Source organism: Bubalus bubalis, chromosome 3, assembly GCF_019923935.1.
Source record: "Bubalus bubalis isolate 160015118507 breed Murrah chromosome 3, NDDB_SH_1, whole genome shotgun sequence".
Taxonomy (NCBI): domain Eukaryota; kingdom Metazoa; phylum Chordata; class Mammalia; order Artiodactyla; family Bovidae; genus Bubalus; species Bubalus bubalis.
Window position 1 is genome coordinate 124,680,351 of NC_059159.1, and position 27,861 is coordinate 124,708,211.

Here is a 27,861-nt window from a genome sequence, read left to right on the forward strand (position 1 = left end):
ACTTTTCACTTTCATGCATTGGAGAAGGAAATGGCAGCCCACTCGGGTGTTCTTGCCTGGAGAATCCCAGGGACGGGGGAGCCTGGTGGGCTGCCGCCTATGGGGTCACACAGAGACGGACACGACTGAAGCAACTTAGCAGCAGCAATGATCACTGAGGGGCTGGACAGTCAAAACACACAGTGTTTCGCCCTGTGGCCTTTTATAACACTGATTCTCTCTAGATGGTAATCAGCTCAGTCACTCAGTCCTGTCCAACTCTTTGCGACCCCATGGAACACAACATGCTAGGCTTCCCTGTCCATTACCAACTCTCAGAGCTTGCTCAGACTCATATCCATTGAGTCAGTGATGCCATCCAACCATCTCATCCTCTGTCATGGCCTTTTCCTCCTGCCTTCAATCTTTCCCAGTATCAGGGTCTTTTCCAGTGAGTCAGTTCTTCACATCAGGTGGCCAAAATACTGAGGTTTCAGCTTCAACATCAATCTTCCAACGAATATTCAGGACTGATTTCCATTAGGATGGACTGGTTGGATCTCCTTGCAGTTCAAGGGACTCTCAAGAGTCTTCTCCAACACCACAGTTCAAAAGCATCAATTCTTTGGTGCTCAGCTTTATAGTCCAACTCTCACATCCAGACATGACTACTGGAAAAACCATAACTTTGACTAGATGGACCTTCGTTGGCAAAGTAATGTCTCTGCTTTTTAATATTCTGTCTGGGTTTGTCATAGTTTTTCTTCCAAGGAGCAAGTGTCTTTTGATTTCATGGCTGTAGTCACCATCTGCAGTGATTTTGGAGCCCAAGAAAATAAAGTCTCTCACTGCTTCCATTGTTTCCCCATATATTTGCCGTGAAGTGATGAGACCGGATGCCATGATCTTAGTTTTCTGAATGTTGAGTTTTAAGCCAGCTTTTTCAGTCTCCGATTTCACTTTCATCAAGAGGCTTTAGTTCTTCTTCACTTTCTGCCATAAGGGTGGTGTCATCTGCATATCTGAAGTTATTGATATTAATCCTGGCAATATTGATTCCAGCTTGTGCTTCATTCAGCCTGGCATTTTACATGATGTACTCTGCATGTAAGTTAAGTAAGCAGGGTGACAATATACAGCCTTGACATACTCTTTTCCCGATTTGGAACCAGTTTGTTCTTCCAGTCCAGTTCTAACTGTTGCTTCTTGACCTGCATACAGATTTCTCAGGAGGGAGGTAAGGTGGTCTGGTATTCCCATCTCTTTAAGAATTTTCCACAGTTTGTTGTGATCCACACAAAGTCAATAAAGCAGAAGTAGATGTTTTTCTAGAATTCCCTTGCTTTTTCTATGATCCAGCAAATGTTGGCTATTTGATCTCTGGTTCCTCTGCCTTTTCTAAATCTAGCTTGAACTTCTGGAAATTCTTGGTTCACGTACTGTTGAAGACTAGCTTGAAGAATTTTGAGCATTATTTTGCTAGCGTGTGAGATGAGTGCAATTGTGCAGTAGTTTGAGCATTCTTTGGCATTGCCTTTCTTTGGGATTGGAATGAAAACTGACCTTTTCTGGTCCTGTGGCCACTGCTGAGTTTTCCAAATTTGCTGGCATATTGAGTGCAGCACTTTCACAGCATCATCTTTTAGGATTTAAAATAGCTCAGCTGGAATTTCATCACTTCCACTAGCTTTGTAGTGATGCTTCCTAAGGCCCACTTGACTTTGCATTCCAGGATGTCTGGCTCTAGGTGAGTGATCACACCATGGTGGTTATCTGAGCCATTAAGATCTTTTTTGTACAGTTCTTCTGTGTATTCTTGTCACCTCTTCTTAATATCTTCTGCTTCTGTTACATTCATACCGTTTCTGTCCTTTATTTTGCCCATCTTTGCATGAAATGTTCCCTTGGCATCTCTAATTTTCTTGACGAGATCTCTAGTCTTTCCCATTCTGTTGTTTTCCTCTGTTTCTTTGCATTGATCACTTTGGAAGGCTTTCTTCTCTCTACTTGATATTCTTTGGAACACTGCATTCAGACAGATATATCTTTCTTTTTCTCCTTTGTGTTTTGCTTCTTTTTTTCAGCTTGTGTTCGGGTGGTAGGTACCTGAAGATCATGTCAGACATTGGAAAAGCTTTTAACATCCCATGTTATAATAGCCAGGTGCTGTGTTTTATGGAAATCATTGGGTTTTTTTCCACTGTTAGATGTTCCAGTGGCAAGTAAGTAGTTGTGAACTCTAAAAATGGTTCAGTTCCTCTGGCTGTACAAGTCTGGAGATTAAAAATATAACTTGGTCCTGCTGCTGCTAAGTTGCTTCAGTCGTGTCCGACTCTGTGCGGCCCCATAGATGGCAGCCCACCAGGCCCCGCCGTCCCTGGGATTCTCCAGGCAAGAACACTGGAGTGGGTTGCCATTGCCTTCTCCAGTGCATGAAAGTGAAAAGTGAAAGTGAAGTCGCTCCGGGTGACCCTATATCTGCAGATTTTTATTATTAAATCTGATCCGTGGTAGAGTTACAGATTATTTCTTGCTTGTCTGCTTGCTGTCCTAATAATTTAATTAGTGGAAGTGAAAAATTGAATTATATTGGGAGAGTGGCCAACACTGTGTGTAGCAACAGCATCATCTTTCATATTTAACACTAGTATTTGAAATTTTTTCAGCCTTATGATATTCTATAAAAGAATGTGAGGTAGGAGTATTGAAGTTTTAGACAAAATGGTAAGAGATTGCTAACACCAAGACTAAATGATAGATTGTCCGGTACTTAAGGACGATAATCGTGTACTTTCTTCCCCACCAATTATTTGATATCATGCTTAGGACATTTCTTTGAGTATGTCTGCTGATTGTAATTCTCATTGTTTGGGATAAACCAGACCCTAGTGACTCTATGGTCTATAGAACCAAAACTATTAATTGAAGACTTAAGAGCTCAGAAACTTGTAAAACTAGTCCTAATATTTTATGCTTCCTTTCCCATCATTTGAAGTTTCCTCTTCTTTTGTTTTTAAACAAAAGCTTACCCCCTCATCAGATCTTTGCAAAATGTTCAACTTGGTTTTTGTACCCATATTTCATCAGTTTACATAATTTTCATTATTAGAATAATGAGTACTACTAACACTGACAGGTTTTAGGAACGAGCGACTGAGGGTGATTAAACAACTCAAGGTAAGCCCTTAACGAATGGGAACAGCCATACATGCGTGTTATAGGGAGTTTTCTCACTGTTAGTGACTAGCATGATATGGGCACCTTTGCTACCTATCCAAGAAATGGACAGGGCTGCTGCATTGCATAGTTACTATGGGGACACTATTCTCACAAAACTTAATGCCTCTCGGAGTTATGATGCCCCAGGGTATGGAGACTGTTGGTTGTGTCTAGCCTTGTTTATTGGTTGTATCTAGCCTTGTCTGAGTTACTAAGCGCTTCTGCTGTGTGTAAACAGTAGGGCTTCAGGTAGAAAAGAGATTATAGCATTAAAAAGTTAAAGTTTTTGGTAGCAGAGTCATCCTGTAATGTTCACTTTTTTACATTCTTGAAACAGGGGGACAACCTCACAAAAGGAGAAAGACCTCTGATGCAAATGAAACTGAAGATCACTTGGAATCTTTAATATGCAAAGTAGGAGAAAAGGTATGATCAAAATAGGTACAGATTGTGATGGGCTTAGAGTGTTAATTGACTGTGCTTGATTAATTTCTGCATCTGAAAACTTGATGTTCTAACTTACGGTCAAAGTTTGTATGGCCATGTATCTACATCCCAAAGTAGAGGCATATTAAAAGCTTTGGAATGCAGATAGTTGAGAGTTAAATGTTTTTAGTAATTTTCATAGAATTTAAGTCTTAGAGGAGACCTTAGCAAGCAGTCTGCTCAATTTGCAATTGAAGACCAAGTAAGTTCTGGGTACTTGAGGTAGTTTGCTCAGTCATGTGATGAGTGAATTCATTAGAAAAGTATCAGTAGACAGAGCCTGGGATGTCCTCCCACATCTAATACTTGTTACGCTGCTTTTTAAATTTCATTTGTTTTCTTTATGGGGTTTTCTAAAGAATAATAACAACCTGAATTTATTTATACTAAACTGTCAGAGTGCCTTATGTGTAACTTTTTTATCATCACCCGGAAGATTTTAATGCACTAATTGCTGGGTACCTGACAGGTATTTAATATGCTATCCTATCCTCTACAGAGTGCCTGCTCTTTGGAGAGCAACCTAGAAGGCTTGGCTGGTGTTTTGGAAGCTGATCTTCCTAACTACAAGAGCAAGATCTTAAGGCTTCTTTGTACAGTGTATGTATACAAAAGATTTATGAATCCAGGTGATAATGTATTATCTACTTTTAAATGCTTGGGAATGTTCAGAAGATGTGTTTATGTTCCATATGTCATCTAGTTTCATTCCATGGGGAATTTGTCAGATGAAATGACCTTTGGCCCTTTGGTGAACTCTTAGAGATAAATAGCATGAAAATTGAGCATTTTTTGTTTGTTTCTTGGATCCCTAGACTCATTTGAGTTGACTGCTTTTAAGTGAGAAAGCAGACAACTTCACGTTTAGCAATCTTCTTTTAAGCACATACAATTAAATGTATATAATAGAGTTTAATTTATATTTTTAATCAGTAATATCAAACAAATTTGAGAACTAGTCAGTCACTCAAGTAATAGCCCTTCTAGAAGGCTGAAGACGCTTTTGGAGCTGTGACATAATAGGCATAATCTTTCTCTGAGTTAGCTAGAATGAGTATCCGCACTTAATTTGTAAGGACATTAGTGTGGGAAAGTCTCATGTAAGATCATGAAACAGTCTCTCCCAACAGTGGAATTAGCAATCCAGACTTCTTTTCACTCAGGTAGACAGTGATTACTCTAAACTGTATGCTTTGCAGAGAAGTAGCTATGATTTCTGGATAAAAGTCTTCATTATGAAAGTGACTTCGTTGGTATTTCATTTATTTTAAAACATTGTTTTTGTCTTAAATTGCCTACAACTCAGTTTTTAAATTTACAAATATACACACAGATTGAAACTATAGGTCGATTTTTAGTATAAATAAATTCAGATATAGTTTTTTGAAGGAATCCAATTAATATTCAGGAAGACATGTCCTCACACTAGGAAACTGCTAAGAAAACTAACGTGGCTGTAGTTATCCATAGATTCTTTCTGTTCTGAAAGCATTTATTGGAATGGAGTAGATTCATGTTTAAACTCTGGAAGCCATGACTTGGAGGTGAGGATGAGTTGAGGAGAATGGTTACTATTAGTGCAAGTATTTTTTTTAAGCCTGAATTGTCCCTAACACTGCTAGGAACCTTGGGAAAATGCAAAAAATGTTGAGAATCTGAATGATCATGAGTTCCCATTTGCTTTTCTTTTTGAGCTAATTGCTAAAGGCTGCCTAAATTAGGGATCAACATTTGCTTTTTTTCAAAAATTTATTACTATGATCCTCTACTTTTCAGATAATTTTAATGAAAATTAACACACTTGAGTAAGCAAATTGAGATGTAAAGAAATCTTACTATATTAGAGTACTGTGTTAAAAATTCAGCAGTTTAATAGGAACTGGCATTAGTTCTGAACTTTTTCTAAGGAACTAGAATAGTGTTTCTCAAAGTGGAATTCTGATCCCATGACATTTGGTCAGCTGAATTTAGAAATGTTGATTGCTCTGTCTCCCCCTTAATGATTCTGTATTAAAAAAAACTTGTTTCATTCAACAATTCTCAGGTATTTTACCACAGAAACCATTTTCTGTAAATCTGCCATTTGATTCTACTAAGCATATTGGAAGAAAAGCTAGTCTAGAGTTTTGTCTATTTTAGTTTGATGACTTCACAGTTAGAGTGTTTTATTTTGTTAACTCTAGGATTAACTGATAGAATCAAAGTGAAAAAATTGAGGTAGCTCTGTCTACAACTCTTCTCAATATTTATGCCTTTTTCGAAGTAGTTTTAAAATAATAGTTAAATGTAATGCTTTTCTAGAGTTAATAAAATGATTAAAAAATTGTATAAAATTCAGCAACTTAATGTTGTTTGGATCTTCTTGTCGTACTGGCTTCTGAAATCAGTGCACGTCTGTTACCTGAGAAGTTGACCATTTATACAACATTAGTTGGACTACTGAATGCCAGGAATTACAACTTTGGTGGAGAATTTGTAGAAGCCATGATTCGCCAACTGAAAGAATCATTGAAATCAAACAATTATAATGAAGCTGTATATTTGGTAAGTTTTTGGCTTTTTGACTTTTGAGAGGTTTTTGGTATGTTATGAACTTAGTGTCGGAATGGAGTAGAGAGGTGAGCTACAACCAAATAATTTATCTTTTCTCTTGAAATACAGTTCTCCACTCACCATAACAGCTGCCCTTTTGAAACCATTCTTCTTAAAGATACAGAGCTCATTACCAGTCCAGTGATACGGCTTCTTTTAACTCTAAATCCAGGTTGACCTCCTTATAATAAACGATGCTTTATGCTTCTTAGCTCTTGGTTGCTGCTGCACCATTTTTTTCAGGCCCTCCTGCTGCCACCTGTGTTTTATTTCTCAGGCTCCTTTTTCTGGGTCAGCTTCCTCTGCCCCTTTTAAATTTCTGCGTTTCTCAGAATTCTGTCCTCACTTCACTTTTTTTCAAATATTCTCTTTTAAAGCATTCCCATTCTCTCTCATAGGTTTGTAAACTATTTATTTTGATGACCCTCCCCTTCCCCACTATAGTTTTAACTCCTGCTTCAACATTTCTCCTGATCTCCAGACCCATGTTCCGGATACTTCCTAGATAGCCCTAAGGTATCTTGCCTGAAAGTTTATCCCTAAATTAATACATTATTCATACCTCCTTTTCTTAGTCCTCACCCCAACCCACACAAGTGGCTGGTATTTACTGGATAGCTGCCCAAAAACCTGAGCATTGATTTTTGTCTTCCCTTTGCCCTGTCATACTCTAAGCAGTCCCCAAGCCCTGTCAGTTCTACCTCATAAATTTCTCTCCAGTCTGTCCCTTCTCCTCTGTCTCCAGGGCCTCTAGTGTAGTTCATGCCTTCTTAAATGGAAATGGAATTAAGCTTTATTAATATGTAACATATAGACTGACAGCCTTATTAATATGTATAGACAGTGGGCCTCAGTATATTAGGAATAAATATATGTGTGTGTTGAAGGTATGTGATCAAATTCTTTTCTACTGAATATACAATCAAAAGAGTTGGACACTGATTAGACTATAAGATTAAGTTCAAACTTCATTAAGCTTGACCTGTCATGGTTGCCCCTATCTGTTTCTCTTTGCATTCCATATATTCCCAGCTCTATCAGAATTACTTGTGGGTCCCTGAACACACCTTGTGTTTGAACCTCTCTGTTTAGAAGCCTCTCCACTTGAGGATACTTTACTGATTTTTCATGACCTAGTTTGATTGTTACCTGCTTTATGATGTTTTCCCCTACTCCCTTTATCCCTGTTTCTAGAGCACTCTTTTCTTTATTTTCTAGTATAGGAGTCATCCTTTTGGGTCAAGATCGTGCACATCCCACTAGTCTACGAGCTCCCATTTGACAGAGACTTGAATGGTGCTTAGCAGTGGCACACAAAGGACACCCAATGAATTTTTTTCGTTTCCATTTCTGTGGTCCAGTAAAGAGTTTTCACAACCAAACAAAAAAGATTATTGGTTGTAGTAGCTAGAATATTACAGTTTAGGTTCCTAGTCTAGTGGACTTCCCTTGTGGCTCAGCTGGTAAAGAATCTGCCTGCAATGCGGGAGACCTGGGTTTGATCCCTGGGTTGGGAAGATCCCTGGAGAAGGGAAAGGCTACCCACTCCAGTATTCTGGCCTAAAGAATTCCATGGACTGTGTATAGTCCATGGGGTTGCAAAGAGTCAGACACAACTGAGCGACTTTCACTTTGACTTCCTAGGCTAGTATAAATGTAAAGCTGTGGATGTGGATTCCTGTCCTTCATATAGTCTCTTTAACAACGCCTCAGCTCTGCTGTTAGAGCACAAAAGCAGCCAAAGACTACATGTAAACAAATGAATGTGGCTGTGTAACAATTGATTTGTGGACACTGAAATTTAATTTCATATAATTTGTAGGAATCAAAATATTATTTTGGTTTATTCCAAGCCTTTAAATATCTAAAACACCATTCTTAATTTACAGGTTCCTTAAAAAACAGGTAGTGATCTAGATTTGGTCCTGGGGCAAAATGCTTGTGTTATAAATATTATAAAGGACATTTAGATTTAATAGCAATTGCTTTCCCCAATAGGTCCGTTTTCTATCTGATCTTGTGAACTGTCATGTCATTGCTGCCCCATCAATGGTTGCTATGTTTGAAAATTTTGTAAGTGTAACTCAGGAAGAAGATGTGCCTCAGGTAAGAAAACCCCTTGTGCTGAATTTCATTCATATGCTATGAGGAATTTTTCACTAATAGCCCTTTAGCAAAAAAAAAAAAAAAAGATTAATAGATATTACATTATAAAATTCTTAATACCTGAAAGTTAAGCCAGCTGGCATAATGGTCGATCCTCATGACATATGTATATTAGTTAAATGATTCTGCCTAATAAGATTAAAACTAATATATCTGAAGATGCTCTGAATGAGCCGACGTCTTCATTAGCCCTATTAAATCGTGTCCATAGGATTTCATTCAGGAATAAATATGACGTGAATGAAACTTCACTAGCACCTATCTTAAAGGCACCTTTTAAAAACTTCCTCAGGTGCGGCGGGATTGGTACGTGTATGCGTTTCTGTCGTCCTTGCCCTGGGTTGGAAAGGAATTGTATGAAAAGAAAGATGCAGAGATGGACCGAATCTTTGCCAGCACTGAAAGCTATCTTAAGTAAGGGCACAGCAGCATGGTAATGGTTTTGTGTCCCCTTAAGGTTTTGCCCAGGGAATTCTGTTTTAAGTTTGGTTTTCTATTAGTAGGTACCTCTTTGGATATTGTTAATATCTACATAGTTACAAATAAAGCTGAAGAAGTCTAAAGATAAAAATTTGCTTTCTCATTATACTAAGCTACCTTCAATATTTTTTAAATGTTTTATATTTTTCAAAAGTTGTAGTTTTATATTTAATAATATATACATGTTTGCAAAAGAAGAATGAAAATAAAAGTGTGAATGTTCTAACATTTGAATATATCCTTTTCTTCTTTATACAAGTGATGGTCCAGTATACAGATTGTTCTTCTATGCACACTTCCTTTTCCCCCCTTAATACAGTTTGGATTTGTTGTGTAAAATATTTAGCTCTACGTCATTCTTTTAACAGCTGTATGGTATTCAACTCATTTAATGTGCCATAATTTCTTTAATTCGTTTCCTGTTGGTAGACATTGAGCCTATTGCAAGTCTTTGGTTATTTTAAATTGCGTTTCAGTGAATATCTTTGTACATATGTCTTTGTGTACATGTGCAAATGTGTTTGTGGGTTATGTGAATTTTTAGAAATGGCATTACTAGGTTGAAGTGTCTTTTAACAGTTTTAATTTTGATAGATTGTTTAGTCAGATTGCCTTCCAAAGAGATTTTACTCTTGCAGATCTCTTCTAAAGTGATTATTTATCAGTTAGCCTTTTGCCAGCAGTGTTTTCAAAACTGTGTATTTGCCTACATTTTGGCAATACAATACATTATCAACGATTCTGATACCTGATAATTTGACAGGTTAAAATGTTTCACTCCCATAATTTGCATTTTCTTAATTATGAAAGCAACTGAACATCTTTTCATGTTTTTAAAAACCTGAATGTAGATTTTCATTCTAACTTTTAGAAGACGCCAAAAGACTCATGTACCCATGTTACAAGTATGGACTGCAGAGAAACCACATCCGCAAGAAGAGGTAAATTGACTTCAGTCTCTTGTGATAGATACAAGCACAGTCAGAGTAGGTTCTTAATCTCTGACATACTCAGTCATCACATTTGTATACCATAGCTATGTTTTCATACTTCATATCAGGGGTTCAGCTCCTCATAGCCCTAGGCATATAGTGTATTTTTAATAAATATTAGAATGTCCTTAGAATGTTACCTATTCTGTGGGATTCCAGATATCATAGAGTTAATGTATTTTTTACTTAAATGCCCAATTTAAGAAAATAAGATATAACAGCCCCAGACTCTGTAAAGTAATTAAAACGTGTGCAGAAACATAGCACTATTCTTTTGTATTGTGTTTAATAAGTTAGCTTGCTTTTGTATCCTGTGTTTTAGAAGGTAGTAGATTTTTGGTTTTGTCTGGTCAAAATGTTATTTCACCTAGCCTCCAAATATCTATTAATTGTTAAACATTAATCTGTCTTTAGTATTTAGATTGCCTCTGGGCCCAGATTCAGAAATTGAAAAAGGATCGCTGGCAGGAGCGGCACATCCTAAGACCTTATCTTGCCTTTGACAGCATCCTGTGTGAAGCCCTGCAGCACAACCTGCCTCCGTTCACACCGCCGCCTCACACTGAAGACTCGGTGTACCCGATGCCGAGGGTCATCTTCAGAATGTTTGATTACACAGATGATCCTGAGGTACGTGCATGGTCAGCAAAGGTTTCTTTCAAAGGGCCTGGGTTATGTTGTACTTATGGTTTCATCTTGTTGGAATTATGCCTGCGGGACATTTCAATTTTGAGTCGTTCATTGTCTCAGAGGGTCAGTGGCAGTGAGGTTAACGTCTAATTCAGTGAATGGAATCACCTCATTATGTGAGAAATCATATTTAGCTTGTATAAATGAAGAGACAGCATGGTGTACAATTGAAAAGTATAGGTTCAAGAGCCAGGTTGGTTTGGGTTTTAATCCCGATTTAGGCATATCCCAGCTGTGCGTTCTTGAGTGAGTTATTTACCTTAGTTTCCTAAATAGAATAATGATTAGTATATAGCTCACAAAGTTGTAATGAGGATTAAATTATTAATATACACACATAAGGTATACAGAATGATATATGACACATGGTAAGTGCTCAGTAGTGTTTAAAAATCCCAAAGATGCGTATAAGCTGACTTTATAGTTCTTAAATATATATATTTTTTATTATGAGGTCAAGTTGTTGATAGCCTTTATACTTTGCTATGCTATGCTATGCTAAGTCACTTCAGTCGTGTCCGACTCTGTGTGACCCCATAGACGGCAGCCCGCCAGGCTCCCCCGTCCCTGGGATTCTCCAGGCAAGAACACCCAAGTGGGCTGCCATTTCCTTCTCCAATGCATGAAAGTGAAAAGTGAAAGTGAAGTCGCTCAGTCGTGTCCGACTCGTAGCGATCCCATTTATGTAAATGACTGTATTAACTTTAATACCCAAGCAGCAAGCATAGTGATCACTGGATCGGTGCTGAATAGAAACTCACCTAACTAAAGTGCCATGTGGTAGTGGTGGTGTAGTCGTGCCTGACTCTTCATAACCTCGTGGACTAGAGCCCACAAGGCTCTCTGTCACACCTGTTGCTCGTATGTTCCAGTCAGCATAGAGCCGAGTTCCTCAACCTCAGCACAACTGATGTTTTGGGCTGGGGAATCCTTAGTTGTGAGGCTGTCTTATGAATTGTAGGATGCCTAAAATTCTCCCTGGCCTCTACCTTCTAGGTGCCAGTAGCATGTCAGTTGTGACAACCAAAAATGTCTCCAGAGGTTGCCAGATGTTCCCTTAGGGGCAAAATTGCCCCCGGTTGAGAACCACTGGCATAAGAACCTGTATTACCACCTAAGGTCAAGTTTGAGTTTTCTTCCCCCGCCTTCTCTCTTCTATTCTATGGAAAGTTGCTTTTGATCAGTGAAATTTTAGTGTATGTGTACCCTATCTTAGAGTAAATAGTGTTGGGTAATGGGTTAGTTAGTGTTAGTTGCTCAAGTCATGTCTGACTCATGGACTGTAGCCCTGCCAGGCTCATCTGTCCATGGAATTCTTCAGGCAAGAATACTGGAATGGGTTGCCATTTCCAGGGGATCTTCCCGACCCAGGGTAATCGGTTATAAATACAGAATTATCAACTTGCTACCCACTTGCAGTATTCCATATATAATAAAATGCTTTTAGTCAACTTTATGTAATGGTCTAATTAGGTATATGTAATTGGAAGTCTACTTTACAATAAGACTATTAGAATCTTTGTGATTAGGTATTTATTTGTGCAAAGGGAACATTAGAATAGGACCTCAAAATTTGCCTCTCCTGTACTGTTTGTAATTGGTATGCTTCTGTGATGTGCCCATCATCCTTTGCCAGAAGAGCGTAAATATACAAGATATCTTAAGAGGATTTGGTTGTTTAGTTCTGGTCTTTCAAAAAAAGTTTGTTTTTCTTTTTTAATTAGAAATCGTAAAGTAAAAGTCACCATTAAGAGTCTACAGTGGTGAATAAAAAAGTAAATAAAAATAAATGCATTGAACCTGTTTGCTATGCATATTTTTAAAAATTAAACAATACATAGATAATGTTCTTTAACCTTTTTAAAAACAACATAGTGTGGATATCTTTCAACGTATATGTGATTTTTTATATCTACATAGTGTTAAATAAAATTTCCCCCTCTCCATGTGTTTGGTTTTTTTTTCCAGTTTTATTTTTTAATTTATTTTATTTTGGCTGTGCGTGATCTTGTTGCTGTGCAGGCTTTTCTCTAGTTGCGGTAAGTGGGGGCTCCTCTGTGTTGCAGTGCTTGGGCTTCTCATTGCAGTGGCTTCTCGTTGCGGAACACAGATTCTAGGGCATGCAGGGTTCAGTAGTCAGCACATAGACTCAACAGTTGCTGCTCCTGGGCTCTAGCTAGAGCTTGGGCTCAGTAGTCGCGGTGCACAACAGTAGTTGTGGTCTTAGTTGCTCTGCGGCACGTGGGATCTTCCCGAATCAGGGCTCAAACACATGTCCCATGTGTTGGCAGGTGGATTCTTTACCATCAAGCCACCATGGAAGCACCATCTCCATGTTTTTTATGGAAGTAATCCAGTCTCATTGTGTAAAAAAATAAATCAAGGGCTAATAATATACAAAAAATTATTTAGTTTGCATTTAAGTTAATGATTTAGTTAATCATTTAAGACGAGGTGGGCAGAGATAGTAGTGTCAGGTAGAAGAAAAACTATAACTGATATTCTAGTTCTCTTGTAGGTAGGTGAACACAAATAAAATTTGTTGAAATACAGAGCTTTCATGTTTGTGAACTTTTATCCTCAGCATCCAATATAAAAAGTATCTGGAACATAATAAACTCTTATGTATTTTGTTAAATGAAAAATATTTTGTCTGGGTCTGTAGTATATAGCTGTTGTTTTGCTTCCAGGGTCCTGTAATGCCAGGGAGTCATTCAGTGGAAAGATTTGTAATAGAAGAGAATCTTCACTGCATCATTAAGTCCCATTGGAAGGAAAGGAAGACTTGGTAAGATGCTTTTCGTGGTACTTTACTAGTGTGGCGGAAAAGTAGCAATCTTGATGATTTAGAAAGAGCAAAATGTATGTTAACAGTAAGAAAGTCTTCCTCTTCCTGGTTTCCGTCTCACTAAGACCAATTTCAAAAACACTTGACTTGCTTTCTGGCGGCACTTCACCTTCAAATAGTACTTTCTGGATGCTGTATAGTACTGTAGTGCTTTAAAGTGTTATGCATATGATGCCTGCTCTTTTATGTGGATATTTGCCATATGTTCTGGATAAATTAATTTGAGTGACAAGCTATTTTGGGGATGAATGTTGCAGGAATAAATGAATACTAATGGTTTTGCTCTGTTTCGTAGCAGTTAGACATCAAGCTTTGGAAAAGTTTATTTTTAATGTTTTCTAAAACCTTGGAAGGTTTCAGTTTGGATTTTAAGACGGAAAGGAATATAGCATTTTGGGGATAGTCTACCATATAAAACTTTTTAAGTTAGTAGACCTGAATGTACTTCCTTACTATTATTTACATTCTTTCTGATCTTTCAAGGAATTTTGGACATACATTAAAGAGTTTCCCTTAGGGTAGAAAAAATAATTTGTGCTGTAGTTAGGTGAAGTAACTGAAATCTAGAACATTTCAGAAAATATTTCCTTTATATCTACACACTCTGTTTTTGAAACTGCTTATTTGGTTTTTCATATATCTGTGTATACTCACTAAACTTAAATTACACTTTTTATAGTGCTGCACAGCTGGTGAGTTATCCTGGGAAGAACAAGATCCCCTTGAACTACCACATAGTTGAGGTATGCATTCCAGATGGAGCTTGTTTCAAAGTCTCAGAACCTTTCTGTTGACTGTAAAGTGTAATCTACTTTTGGCCTTTTGTTATTGTTCTCGCTGCTTGTCAGATAATGAAAATTAACAGAGAAAAGAGGAAATTGCTTTCAGTTTGGGAGCTCTGTTAACCATGTTAGTCAAGAGAAAAGAGGAGGTTAAGCCCAGTAACCAAACAAAATTTTGAGTTGCCTATAATTTATTTATATAGTATGTCTTCATTCAAGGATAGTTATCATGGATAATGTAAGTTATCTCTAACTCTAGCAGTACATTGTCCACTTAACAGATGTGTCCGTGCGTGCACATGTCTGTGTGCTCAGCTGTATCCAACTCTTAGTGACCCCATGGACTGTAGCCTTCCAGGCCGCCTCTGTGCATGGACTTTTCCAAGCAAGAATACTGGAGTGGGTTACTATTTCCTTTTCCAGGGAATATATGTATAAGCGGCTTAAATACTTTATAATATTCTTTAGGCAGATAACCCATTTTTTAACTGTGTTTATCTGGTTTCTTACTACTAGCGTACTCTGGACTAGTATATTATTTCCTGTATCACAAGGGTAGGGAAATACAAATCCTTATTTATTCTTAGAAATCAAAAGAGCCAATTGTTTTGGAAGTGAAAAGAATAGATAATGCTTTTGATTTCATATTAACTCATATAGAGGAGGATATTAGTACAGTTGAACACCTTATAGAAATTTATTTCCCAAAAAACAGTATTTTCACTTGATACATGAGTCAAACTGTCAATTATATTATTCCTTTATGTTAAAACGCTCAGCATGAACATAATTACAGTGTGTTCTTTAATTCACTTTTTATTCATACTCCACCAGTGTGAACAGTGGGGTAGTGCATCTGTGCACTGTAGACAGACAGTGCATCTGTTCTGTCTTTACAAAACTTGAGAGCATGCCTAGGCTAATGGATTTCACTCACTGACATGTCAATTGAAGTGCAAAACGTAAGTCACATTTTAAAATCTGCAAAATGTATAGAAATTCATACAAAAGTGTGGGAGATGGGAGTGAGGAGGAATGCGAACTAGGTTTTAGAAGTCTAGGTACGTGGCCCACAAATTATATATGGAGGATGAAAACAAGTTTCTGAACAAGAGCATGGCCAAAATGTCTGGGACTACCAAAAAGGTAGTAACTGTGCAGAATGACTTAACTATCTACTGATCCCATCCTCAGAGTCTACAAAGGGCTTTTATTTCTTATAGAGCTGAAATTCTGATGGTTCTATGAGTCCTTAGTAAACTACCTCCCTGAACTAACTCTGATACTTTCACAGTTGAAATTTAATTCTCTGGAAATATCAGCTAAGCATTAATTTTTGCATATTCTTATTGATTGAGTTACAGAGATAAGAAATCTTCATTATGGTATTCAATCATAGGTCTTTGTGTTTTAGAGAGCAGAGTATTTAAGGTTAAAAAGTTACTTTTTAAAATTATGAATATCACAAAATTTAGAACACTGAGGTCTTTCTAAATAGTAGAAGTGCATGGATAGCTGTTGAATTGAGTGCTGACTCGTGATTCCCTTGTAGGTGATCTTTGCAGAGCTGTTTCAACTTCCGGCACCACCTCATATCGATGTGATGTACACGACACTTCTCATTGAACTGTGCAAACTTCAGCCTGGCTCTCTACCCCAAGTTGTATCCTTTCCTTTGTTTTTAAACATACTCTATTTGGCCTGGCTTTACAAGATTATTAAATATTTCTGCTGGTGGGTTCAAATCACTTCATGAAAACAGTTTGGCATTTCTTTAAAAGTTAAAAATCACATATACCATACAATCAGCCACTCTACTCTTTGACTGTTGGCCTAAGAATATTAATGTTTATAACTTTATGTGCAACAACCCAAAACTGGAAACCATCCAAATATCCATCAATACATGAATGGATAAGCAAATTTTGTTACAATTATACAATGGAATACTACTCACGTTAAAAAAAAAACAAACAGATTTTCAGTGCAGGCATCAACATGAGTGAATTGCAAAATATATGTTGAATAAAAGATGCTAAACAAATATGAATTTATAGTATATGATACCATTTACACAGAATCCTAGAAGATGCAAATAATGTAATGACAACAGACCAATATTTGCTTGGGGGCATAAATGGGAAGAAGGGAGGATGGATTATAAGGAGAATGTGGCAATTTTGGAGGTGATGTAAATGTTTATTATCTTGATTTCATAGGTGTATAAGGTCAGGTGTTACTGTATATCATTGATACCTCAAAGATCAGTTACTTGAAAAGAATTACTGGTCATTTCATAGACTTCTAGGAAATGTTACTTGTTTTTTCTATCACAGATTTATTTTCAAAGAGAGTATAGTTTCCTTATCCTGAAATTCACAGCTTGCACAGGCAACTGAAATGTTATATATGCGTTTGGACACGATGAATACTACATGTGTAGACAGGTATAGTATTGTCCCCACCCCCCCACCTTTTTTTTTTTTAAATATTTGGCTGTGGTGGGTTTTAGCTACTGCATGTGAGATCAGTTCCCTGACCAAGAATCGAACCCACGTCCCCTAAATTGGGAGCGTGGAGTCTCAGCCACTGTACTACCAGGGAAGTCCCTGCCTTATTTCTATAGAGTGTTAGCAGCTTCTACTCCCTGTACTTTATTAAAGTATTTAATCAGAAAAATATTTGCCCTTTTAAGAATGTCCAAGTTGGTTTTTCTTTCTTGCCTCCTCCAAATAATCCTATATATAATAAAGCTCATACTTGTTGTAATATAGCATTTCACTTTCTAGTCTTAATTTTCAATATGAAATGATACCCTTGCTCAAGTTTTCTTTAATTTCATTGCTTATTTGTTTGGTGCTTTGGTATGGTTACACTTTCCCTTTGTAATTAGGTAGGTAAGCTTTTAAAATAGACTTTATGCTGATTCATATGTAGAAGCAGAGTCTAATCCTGTATATTTATTATGTTTATATATTATGTATTTGTTTATAGATAGTGTCTGTTTCTAAAATAATTAACTTCTCTATGACTACAACTTCAAGACTTGGTTTATACAAAAGACCATATTGGATTTTTACAGCTGTGTTAATTGGTATGCCCACTGTTGTCTTTTGGGTGAGATCTTACTGCCTCTGTTAGCTAATATGCTCTCTTACTCTGTCACTTTCCCAAATTAGCTCAGAACAGATAGTGCATATTTTCCATAATCTGTCATGTCCATTGTTCAAATGCAATATTTGAAAACTATGAGAAAAGGCTACCCTGAGTGTTGACCTATTATCTTGAGTAGTTTTAATGATTGAAATTATAGGGACATAAGGGATATGCTTTAAGGTGTCTGCTGAGGTTTTACCCAGTCTAATTAATAAACTGCCAGTTGCTCTGGGCATTCCAACTATGCCATTCATTCAGCAAGTATTTACTGGGCTCTTACAAATTTCACAGCATTATATAGTATACTAAAGTGATCCCTATCTAGTTAGATCAGGGGTGTCTTTAAGAGAAAAAGGGGCTTTGATGGTATGTTTTGTTGTTTGTGGTAAAAAGGGCATGGTATGATAATGAAAGACTGTGCTTTGGCTCTTGCATTTATAAAATGTTTTTAATCTTTTTTTGCACCTCACAGCTCGGTTTCATTGTCAATTAAATGGAATAATACATCCCTCAGCAGTTACTGTGAGAATTAATTATATAATATAAGCATACATAAGGTTCTTGATATAAAACAGGCACTTGAGTCGTATCTGTTATTCTCCTGAAAAGGATAGCACTGTTAGGAGGACTGAGATGGGGACTATTATTTTTTTGAAGTAGAAGATGAGTTGCAGGATTTGCACAGAGAAGGGTAGGTGGCAGGAGAAAGTAACAGCTGTAGGTAGGGTGAAAATAGGGTCTTATTTGTCTGAAGAATTATGTGAATTCCTATTATAAACTGCAACCATTCATCCTTTTCCACCCCCTCCCTTCTTTGTGTAGGTTTATTAATTGGTTTTCCCATCATCTAAGTAACTTCCAATTCCGTTGGAGCTGGGAAGATTGGTAAGTAGTGTTATATCTGTCTTTTCTCTACAGTTTACCATTTTAAAAAGTAATATTTAAAACTATAATATAAAAGCAATCTTTTTTGTGATCTGAAAGATTTAGTTTTATATATATATGTATATAAATGAAATAATCTAGGTAGAAGGGAACTATTTGCAGCTAAATACAAGGTAGATATAGATGCGGATTATTTGTAAGAACTTGTAAAACTGTATTTTGTCATTAGGTCAGATTGTCTTACTCAAGATCCAGAAAGTCCCAAACCAAAGTTTGTAAGAGAAGTTCTAGAAAAATGTATGAGGTAAGTTCTTTGTGTTTTCTCCTTAGCTTAGGCTGTCTCATTTCTGTGGGGGAGGTTTCCCTTCTCTGAATGTATGTCCAGAATATCATTTTTAAAATCCAAGTACCCTTTCAGATTTAGGCTGAAAAATTAGGGCAGCCGTGCCATCTGGATTCTATGTGAATTAAGTCAAAAAGTTTATTTTTGTCAAATATACTTTGAAATAATTTCAAATTTTAGGAAAGTTGCCAAAATAGAACTCTATATCATTTTCATCTCGATCCCCTAGTTAACATTTTACTACATTTGTTCTAATGCCTAGTCTTTTTTCCCTCTCTGTATAATATCTACCCTTTATATTGGTCTTTTTCTGAACTTCTTGAAAACAAGTTGTAGATATGATGTCTGATCATCCTTTAATACTTGGTTGTATATTTCCCCCAAACAAGAAAACACTTCTCCATGACCAGCATACAGCCCTCCAGATCAGGATGTGAGCTGATACGGTAACACCACTATACAGTCCGCAGATGCTGCTGAAATTTCGCCAACCATCCCAACAATAGTTTTTCCTTTCTGGTTCAGAATTCTATCCAGGAGCATGTATAGCATTTAATTGTCATTTTCTTCTGATTCCTTCACCTTGAACTGCTATTATTCTTTCTCGTTCACGTTATTGTCAGTTTTAAAGAATGCGGCCCTTACTTTGTTGTGTTGCCTTGGTGCATCCTCAGGATTCAAGTCTCGCATTGTCCACCACTAAACATGTTAATCTTGATTATATGGCCATGTCAGGCTTCTCAACCTCAAACTCCCCATTTTTCCCTTTGTAGTTGATTAATATTTTGTGGGAAATATCCTGAGGTAACACTCCCGTCTTACATCAGATCTCCACTGCAACTCGTACTTTTATTTGCCACCACTATGATGATCCTCAGGTGATGATTCCCTTTTTCCATTATTCTTTCTACATTCATTAGTTTGCTTTCTACTGTAAGAAAGAGCTTTCCTTTTTTACCTGTTTATTAATTCCTGTGTTTATATATCAGTAGAGACTATTTCATTCAGTGGATTATAGTTCATTGCTGTCATTACTAATTTGATGCTCAGATTGCCCCTGATCTGTCCATTGGGAGTCCTTTGTGCCTTGTGTGTTTTTTTTCCTTTCTTTAATGTTCCCCCTCCATTCATTGAGCATTTCCTTATTTCTGGCACAGACGTTCCAGGCTCTTCTTATGTTTCCTTGCCCCTTTCCTGGAATCATCTAGCCATTCATAGAGGCCGAGTTTCTTTTAGTGGAGCATGATATTTAAGTAGCAAGGTCTGGACACTTGATGTGTTTATTGCTATTGGGTGTTACTTGTTTTCTGCCCTCGAGATGGACAAGCATAGTGAATATATTTATGCACACATATACTCATACATACATAAGTCTGTTTTTATATCCACCTAGATGTGTGTATCTTTCCAGTTCCAACCCAACATATAATTTTTCTTCCTAGCCTTCCTCTTTGCCATGATTTCTAAGTACTTTGGCAGACATTAAGAAACTTGTCTCCCACAGTCTTGATAAGTATTTATCTATTACAATATAACCAATCTCCCAACCATACAAACTGTTTCCTTCACTTCATCCCACCCTACCATCACCACCTCACATCCTTGGCCACCGGGCTTGTAGACCCACTGGCCCACATCTCGGTACAAACCAGAAAGTTCTGAAGAAGACGTGAGTTCTGGTGTGCTGGCCAGACAGGAGTTAAAACGACTTGTTGCCCCTTTACTTCTTGGTTGTCAACTGAGTGCAGGGTGTTGATCTTCTGAGTAAAGTTGGATATTACCAAAGAATGAAACTGGTGAATGGTATTTTCTGAGGCTTTTATTTGTGTTGTAGGTTGTCTTACCATCAGCGTATATTAGATTTTGTCCCTCCTACCTTCTCAGCTCTATGTCCTGCAAACCCAACCTGCATTTACAAGTATGGAGATGAAAGTAGCAGTAAGTAATGAATCCTGTGTTTTTCAAAGGTACTAATGCAAGTATTAAGTCAGTTATCTAAGGTGGAGAAAGTGAATTATTTCTCTTCTTGGGTTTATATTTTCTCTGTTTGCAAGGTGATTTCTCACCAGCCTCTTGTTTTATTTGCCCTGTCATAATTTTAAACATTTACTGTGATTTACTTAGTTATTACTGTCTTATAACTGTTTTTAATATTGTTTATAATGTTTTATTCATGACATTTTAAGTGTTGTTAAGTATAGCAAGATGAATTTATAGCCAGAACTTACTAAAATGAACATATGTGTTTGTCATGGCAATTTTGCTTACATGAATTGATGTATCGTCTGCTAACAGTACAGGTGTGGGACATAGGCGCACATAGAGACTGTGTTTTACCTGCAGTGTGCCCCTAGTCTAGAAGTAAATTCTTAAACATACTTTTCTTTTTGGTCATGTCACTTCTGAGATTTGGACTGTAAATCACAGGGACTGTTTAATTTGATACGCCATATTGTGCTTTACACTTCCTGGAGGGAAGGTTGTGCACCGGTGAGCAGTGGTAGAGAGGTAGGTGTGGAGTTACCAAGTTAGGCTTTTTACGTGGCACTGAACTCAGCTCCTCTGTGAGCCTTCCACTTCATGTTGTGTAGCAGTTCTTTGTAGCTTAAAACTCACTCCTCTCCCTTGCTTTGTCATGTTGCATCCCTGCTTCTCCACCTGCACTTCAGACTACACCTGTTTTCCTTGAAACAAAACTTGGTTCCAGTGCTGAGTATTCCATTTCCTATGTTACTGTGTCACTTATTCCTTAAAACAAAACTCGTGAGAAATAGGTATGTTTTTAACACCAGTTTACAATGAGGGAATGGCTTCAAAGAGGTAAAGCCCAGACTTAAATACTGAGCAGCCTTGTTCTTGATCACTGTGTTTTCTGCAAAGAGCAAAGCTTGATGTAGTTACAAGTGCCACGTTTTGATTTCTGCTTTATACTGGCTCAGAGAACCATAAGATACATCTTTGATATCAAAGAGTTCAGACTTCTGTTGAACACTGAGCTTTCTTTTTTCTCCACAGAAATAACTCAGCCTTCAGCCTAGCATTTAAGGCCCACCTAACTATTGTTTCTACTTTATTTGTCACTTCTTCTCAAATGAATCTCCACTCCAGCCAAGCCCACTTCCTTTGTTTTTTCCATGCTTCTCATTCTTGGTTTTACCTTTGTTTGTACCATTATCCCTTTCTGTTCTCTGATTCCTGTTCTCTCTCCAGGATCTAGCCCAAGCTCCACTCTTGTAAATATTTTCTTAACCTTTAGCAAGCCAGTTTCATGTTACTCTCTGGCTACTTTTTATGTGAGTATCTTGGTTCCTTACCTAGAATGTAGACTTGTTGATGGTTGAGGAATTTTCTTCCCTTTCTCTCCCACTTTCAAGAAAAGTACAGAGTACATGTGAATTGTTGGAACTGACTTTATTCATTCCAAGTGCTTAGTAACTCATATTCTGTGTCAGAATTGCCTTTTTTGCTATCTCTTTGTCTATCTTACATTAAAAGTAGATTTCCATTTGCTCTGGTGATGCCATACAATATGTATTAGCACAGATAGTATACAGTAAGGACCTGACAGATATTAACCAACAGTAAACATGTGGAGTCACAGCACACGAGCATCTGGCTTATGTAGATTCATATATGTGGATTCAGCAAAAGAGAAAAGAGTCTGTCTTAAGTTGGCAGCCTTCACCTTGTTCAAACCCAAACTTAGTTTCCACTGTATTAGGGAAAAGGAGGCACATTGACCAAAATGAAAGAGAAATACATTGATTCTCAGCCTTTCAGCTTACAGAGGCCTAGGGATTTGAGACCATCAAAGGAGAGTTGCAGCTGTGTTTCCTGAGGAAGATCCGTACCTGTCTCACACTCTGAATTTCACTTAGCTCCGTGTTCTTAAGGAAATATTGAGGCAATAAACCTATTACGCCTTATTTTAGGTGAAAAGCCACTGACATATTGAATGAAACTTTCATATGTGGTTATCTTTATACAGAGTAAATATTGACCTTAGGATAGAGAGTACTCTGTTTTAAAAGAAAGTGATTTTTTTTTTTTTTCAGCTATTTAACTCTTTGCATTCTGTGCTTAGACTCTCTTCCTGGACATTCAGTTGCCCTCTGTTTAGCTGTTGCCTTTAAAAGTAAAGCAACCAATGATGAAATCTTCAGCATTCTGAAAGACGTCCCTAATCCTAATCAAGATGATGATGATGGTAAGGGAGTTAAATATTTGTTGAATGGAACTATGTATGGGCCAGGTTTAAGTAGAAACATAATTCTCATACAGTATATTTGTTTAGCCTGACAGCCTGTCAGTTATTCCCCAGAACACAGGTATCTGATCCCTTAAACATTGCCTGCTTTCACTTTAGAGAGGTTCCTGCACAGGAAGACTTGGTGTATTATAAAGTTGGATGTTCTCTTCAAATTGAACTATAAGTTTATCTTCAACAAAAGATAAGACAAAAAGCCATGAGAGGGACTTGCTTTGTCATCTATTAAAACATCTTGGAAACTACAATAACTCAAAAAAAGACAAATTAGTGAAACAGATAAAGTCTATTGGGACAATGGGGTAACCATTTAGGAGGAAAATTTTGTTAGATCTGTACATAATGAGGTACAGAGAAAAATGACTTAAAATATTAATGGTGTTTAGATTATTACTCAGATTTGGTTTAGATTTTTCTAAGAAATTTGTATTATGTTAGTATGTATTTAGAAAGTATAATTCAGAATGTTAAAATCTAGACATTGTCAGACATCTTAGGACATGGACCTAAAGTATAAAGGGCTTACTGTATTTTTTTCTTTTACTATATTATCTTGCCACCATGTAGAGAGATAAGAACAAAGAAATCTATGTGGTATTTGTAAAAAGAAATGGATCATATAGAAGAATTTGGGAAACAATCCCCAAAAACTTCAGAATTAAGGTCATGCTTAGTTTTATATTTTGAGGATATGCGATTAATCAGTGATGGTCTTTTATTGTCTGTTAGTTCTCTGAGACATTGCTTGAACGTGGGACTTAATATTTGTATATGAGTGTGCCATCTGTTTAGCAATACAGGTTAGGGGCCAAAGAATTCCTATACGTAATCTTCCTAACTCTCTTTACTGTGGACTGTTGTTCAGATGAAGGATTCAGCTTTAACCCACTGAAAATAGAAGTCTTTGTACAGACTCTGCTACACTTAGCAGCCAAGTCATTCAGCCACTCCTTCAGTGCTCTTGCAAAGTAAGTACAACCAGACACACATGCTCTCTTGAGGGTTTAAAACTTTGCTGGATGAATACCAGTGGTGTAGTAGTTTTTACCTTAAGATTATTGAATATAAAGATCTTAATAGTATCATATAATTTGATACAATGGGTTTTGGTTTGTGGTAGCTAAAATTCCCATCCTATGGCTCCTGTCTGTGGTTTGCATGTATATATAAAGTGTACATTTTTTCACATAAACCTTTAGAGAAACAAAAACCTGGGTCCATAGGACAGTCAAAAAGTTCCCAGCTTGTCCAAGGATCTTTTTAAAAAGAGGGTGAGCAGAATTGAAAGCCAGCTGCGTTTTTGGGAGCCACCTAAAGGTTGGCATCTAAAGACAGAACTTTTTAACTCATCATACAGTCTAAATGAAGAAGGAACATATAGGTATTCTTCCCAATCAGGCAGAGAAACTAGACTCCTCACCCCATCTCAACTTCCAAGTCTATGAGACATGCAGGGCTCCCACAGATGCAGGCAGAATACTATACTTGTGTTAGGAGATTATTCCTTGGCTCTCATCTATCCTTAAATACACAGTAAACTAGAGTCCTTGGCTAATGATAGTATTTTGTAATTCTCCTAAGATTTTGAGACAAATGCCATACAAATTGAATTCCTAATCATACCTTTTATATTACTTAATGGTTAACAATGTTTGGTTATTTTGTGTCTATATACTGCACTGGAAGTTGAGTAACATTGTAAAGCTTTGAAAATATTAAGATGCTCAGTAAGTTTATATGTGCTATTTCTGCCCCCACCCCCGCCAACCATGAAAAGGTTTCATGAAGTCTTCAAAACCCTAGCTGAAAGTGATGAAGGAAAATTACATGTTCTAAGAGTCATGTTTGAGGTCTGGCGGAACCATCCACAGGTAAAAACTAATTAGACATGTTGAGATGCTGATTGTTTAGCTATAAAAAGAAGGCACTTGATATCATTGTTTTAGTTGTAGAACATGAAATTTGACTGTGCCCTTCGAACAGTTTTTAAATGTATAATTTTAGTGCTGTGAAAGTAATGATGCTTGAGTCATTCTCTAAAGAGCAAGTGTTATGATTTGGTTTGATATTATAATATCTCAACACATTTTAAGTAAGAATGCTTATTTCTTGGAAGGTTCTCCAGTTGGGTAGGAAATAGTTCTTTAATCTATCCAGTTTTATTTTTAAACAGGCCCCAGATTTCTCAAATCTCACTGTACTATTTTAATACCATGTGTTATAAAGAGGCATTAAAATAAATTTTGGAGTATATTTAAGACATTTTTCATGATAAAACTTTAGGGTTAACTTTGACGCATTATTAACCAGGATATTTTTGCACTAACTAATGCTTGTGGCCAGCAGTTTATTATATAAATGAATAGAAACATCTGCGGTCAATAACATCCAGGTAACAAAAGATGTATTACTAAATATCTGGTCAGTATGTCTTAAGTGTTAACATTCAGAGTTTCTTTTTGCTCAGTCTTTGTGTTATTGTATTCTTACAAAAAGTACCAGAGCCAAGCAGAAGGGAAAACAAATCTTGAGACCTAATGGTCCAATTGTTCAGTTCCATAGCTACTGAATGTTCACAGCCATCCTGTTTTAACTTCTGTAGCAGTGGGATTATTGTGGCCTACATATAACTGTGACTTGCCTGAAGAACGTCTTTCCTCTGACTGTAGATGATTGCTGTTCTAGTGGATAAGATGATTCGTACACAGATTGTTGACTGTGCTGCAGTAGCAAACTGGATCTTCTCTTCAGAATTATCTCGTGACTTTACTAGGTAAAGTTCCTATTCTCTAAGAATTCTTATACATGAGCTCCAAATTCTGCTTCAGACCAGGTTAATACTAGTATCACAGTGGTGCAGTCTGGACTTGGCAGAGATTCTTGCACAGTGGAAATACACACAACCAGTCTGGTTGCAGTGTCTCTTAGGGACACACACTTAAGGTGAATTAGGACTTAAAAGTAGAAACGCTTACAAAGGATCCAAACTGTTGGGTGGGGAGATCAGGCTGTATGTCAGGGTCTCAACTAGACAATGGGATATGGCAGGAGTTCACATTAGGAACTGGCAGGAATCAGTCGATTGTAGGTTAAGTACACATTATGAGGGATTGAGGAAAGCCTGTGGGCACCTGAATGCCACTGGGGGAAGGAGGTTAGTCACCTTAGTCATAAAAATCCTAGATGTAATACACAGAAAATCTTCTCTCGACTCATTCCCCCTAAAGGAAAGAGACTTTCATTAAGTTTGGTTCTTATACATGAAGCAGAGTCCACAGGCTTTATACCTGATCAGGACTAGGACAACAGGAGATGACACAAAATAGGAAACCCATTACTTGCAAAGACATCAATATCCATCACAACCTTTATCCTCTTCACTGTATTTGTTATTGGCTTAGGACTCAGCTGAATCTTTAGGGTGAAGGAGTATGGTCTAAGATTATCATACCAGCCAAGTTGGCACTCAGAAATGAGAGCAACAGAAGGATATTCTCAGATGTGCAACATCCCAGAAAACTGACCACTCAAGTATGTGTTAGCCATCATCCTTAGTGGTTTACAACTAGTTAGTTGTAAACAATTAGTTAGTCTGCAACTCTAACTCTGCAAAGCCTTTCCTGACCAGCTGACTGATGCAGAGTTAAAGTACTCTGCTCCTTTTCCCTGTTTGCTAACATTCTACACCTTGTTTTATTATATTCCACCTAAACTGTCATCATCCAGATTAAAACTTGTAGAAGGAAGTACTCTTCTGTGCTGTATATCCTGGAGTTAGGAGACATAATGTTATAGACATAAAAAGGAGTTAAGAAGCTACTTAAAACACACTCATATTTATGCAATAAACATTTAAAGCACCTACAGGTGATCCTGGTACTTGAGTAGTTTGAAAAATTGACATTAAGTATCTCATTCCTAAAGGCCCAGCAGTTGATAGCTATTATCAACTAATGAGGTTCTTACATGTTCCAAGAGAATTGGCTGAGTTTGTGCTAGTATAAAGCATGTGAATGAGCCTCAGATTAGGTTTCCATTTCAAAAAAACCACAATACATAGTGTTTACACTCAAAAGAGAGAAAAATGTATTTTTGTTTCTAGGGTGTTTTCTCTGGTTTGCCATTTCATTGACTATGTACACATACGTTCTATGTGTGTCTAGTAGGGGATGGAAGTAAGAAAAATGACAAGGACCCAGTATTGCCTTCAGGAAGCTCATCTGAATCTAATGGGTAGAGCTAGATTGTGTGCATGATTGATAGTACAGGAAAAATTATCTTGCTGGAGAAATATACCTTATTCTGCCTAAAGAATAGAAGGCTATATCAGACCTTAAGTATGTGTAGATTACAAAAGTTGAGAGGTCTTATTTTCTTTATAGTTTAACATACAGTAACCAAATGCCTTATTACTTTAAGATTGTTTGTTTGGGAAATCTTGCACTCCACAATTCGCAAGATGAACAAACACGTTCTGAAGATCCAGAAAGAGCTAGAAGAGGCTAAAGAAAAACTCGCAAGGCAACACAAACGGGTAAGTCTTGTGTCGACTGTAAATGGTCAAAGAAAATAATATAAGAAATCATTGAGAATATTCACTGCCTTGATGGGAGCTTTTTTTTTGAGCCCGAATCATGCAGAGCTGTTTGTAGAAATGGAGGAAGGGGAAGGACTGGTGTCTGCTGCTCTCTGTCATTTTCCTGCATGGTGAACCTGGTTAGGAAGCCACAAAGCTTGCTTTTTCCATAGTTTACCATCCTGTTGCCTTCCCGAAGGAGAAGGAAGGAGGACACTTGTGTTTCTGTAAAAGTTTCTGATGCAAGAGGGAAAGAGAGAGAAGACTGATGGTGTTCACCCCTTCCCTGGTACAGGGCTGGGGAGGGAGCAGGGGAAGAGGAGACAGTCTTTCCTGGACCCATAAAATACTCCTCGTATCATTAGTATGTTTAGTGTTGTAGCCATGTGGGGCAGAAGCA

The 27,861-nt window shown here is 37.2% G+C and overlaps 1 protein-coding gene across 4 annotated transcripts in view; it reads left to right on the plus strand.

Moving 5' to 3' along the window:
- The window catches only part of NCBP1 (nuclear cap binding protein subunit 1), a 37,224-nt gene that overhangs the window by 5,277 nt on the left and 4,086 nt on the right, over positions 1 to 27,861 (plus strand). The window contains exons 2-20 of one of the 4 annotated variants that reach the window (XM_006063462.4): positions 3,536 to 3,624; positions 4,184 to 4,284; positions 6,072 to 6,228; positions 8,275 to 8,382; positions 8,735 to 8,856; positions 9,794 to 9,863; positions 10,329 to 10,544; positions 13,295 to 13,392; positions 14,132 to 14,195; positions 15,787 to 15,897; positions 16,617 to 16,681; positions 18,213 to 18,275; positions 18,505 to 18,579; positions 20,453 to 20,556; positions 22,703 to 22,825; positions 23,751 to 23,853; positions 24,663 to 24,756; positions 25,555 to 25,658; positions 27,305 to 27,419. In XM_006063462.4, coding sequence (XP_006063524.1) covers positions 3,536 to 3,624; positions 4,184 to 4,284; positions 6,072 to 6,228; positions 8,275 to 8,382; positions 8,735 to 8,856; positions 9,794 to 9,863; positions 10,329 to 10,544; positions 13,295 to 13,392; positions 14,132 to 14,195; positions 15,787 to 15,897; positions 16,617 to 16,681; positions 18,213 to 18,275; positions 18,505 to 18,579; positions 20,453 to 20,556; positions 22,703 to 22,825; positions 23,751 to 23,853; positions 24,663 to 24,756; positions 25,555 to 25,658; positions 27,305 to 27,419 — 1,982 coding nt within the window. Of the gene's footprint in view, positions 1 to 3,535; positions 3,625 to 4,183; positions 4,285 to 6,071; positions 6,229 to 8,274; positions 8,383 to 8,734; positions 8,857 to 9,793; positions 9,864 to 10,328; positions 10,545 to 13,294; positions 13,393 to 14,131; positions 14,196 to 15,786; positions 15,898 to 16,616; positions 16,682 to 18,212; positions 18,276 to 18,504; positions 18,580 to 20,452; positions 20,557 to 22,702; positions 22,826 to 23,750; positions 23,854 to 24,662; positions 24,757 to 25,554; positions 25,659 to 27,304; positions 27,420 to 27,861 lie in introns of those variants that run through there. The other 3 variants (XM_025281765.3, XM_025281766.3, XM_025281767.3) reach the window with 3 other exon arrangements.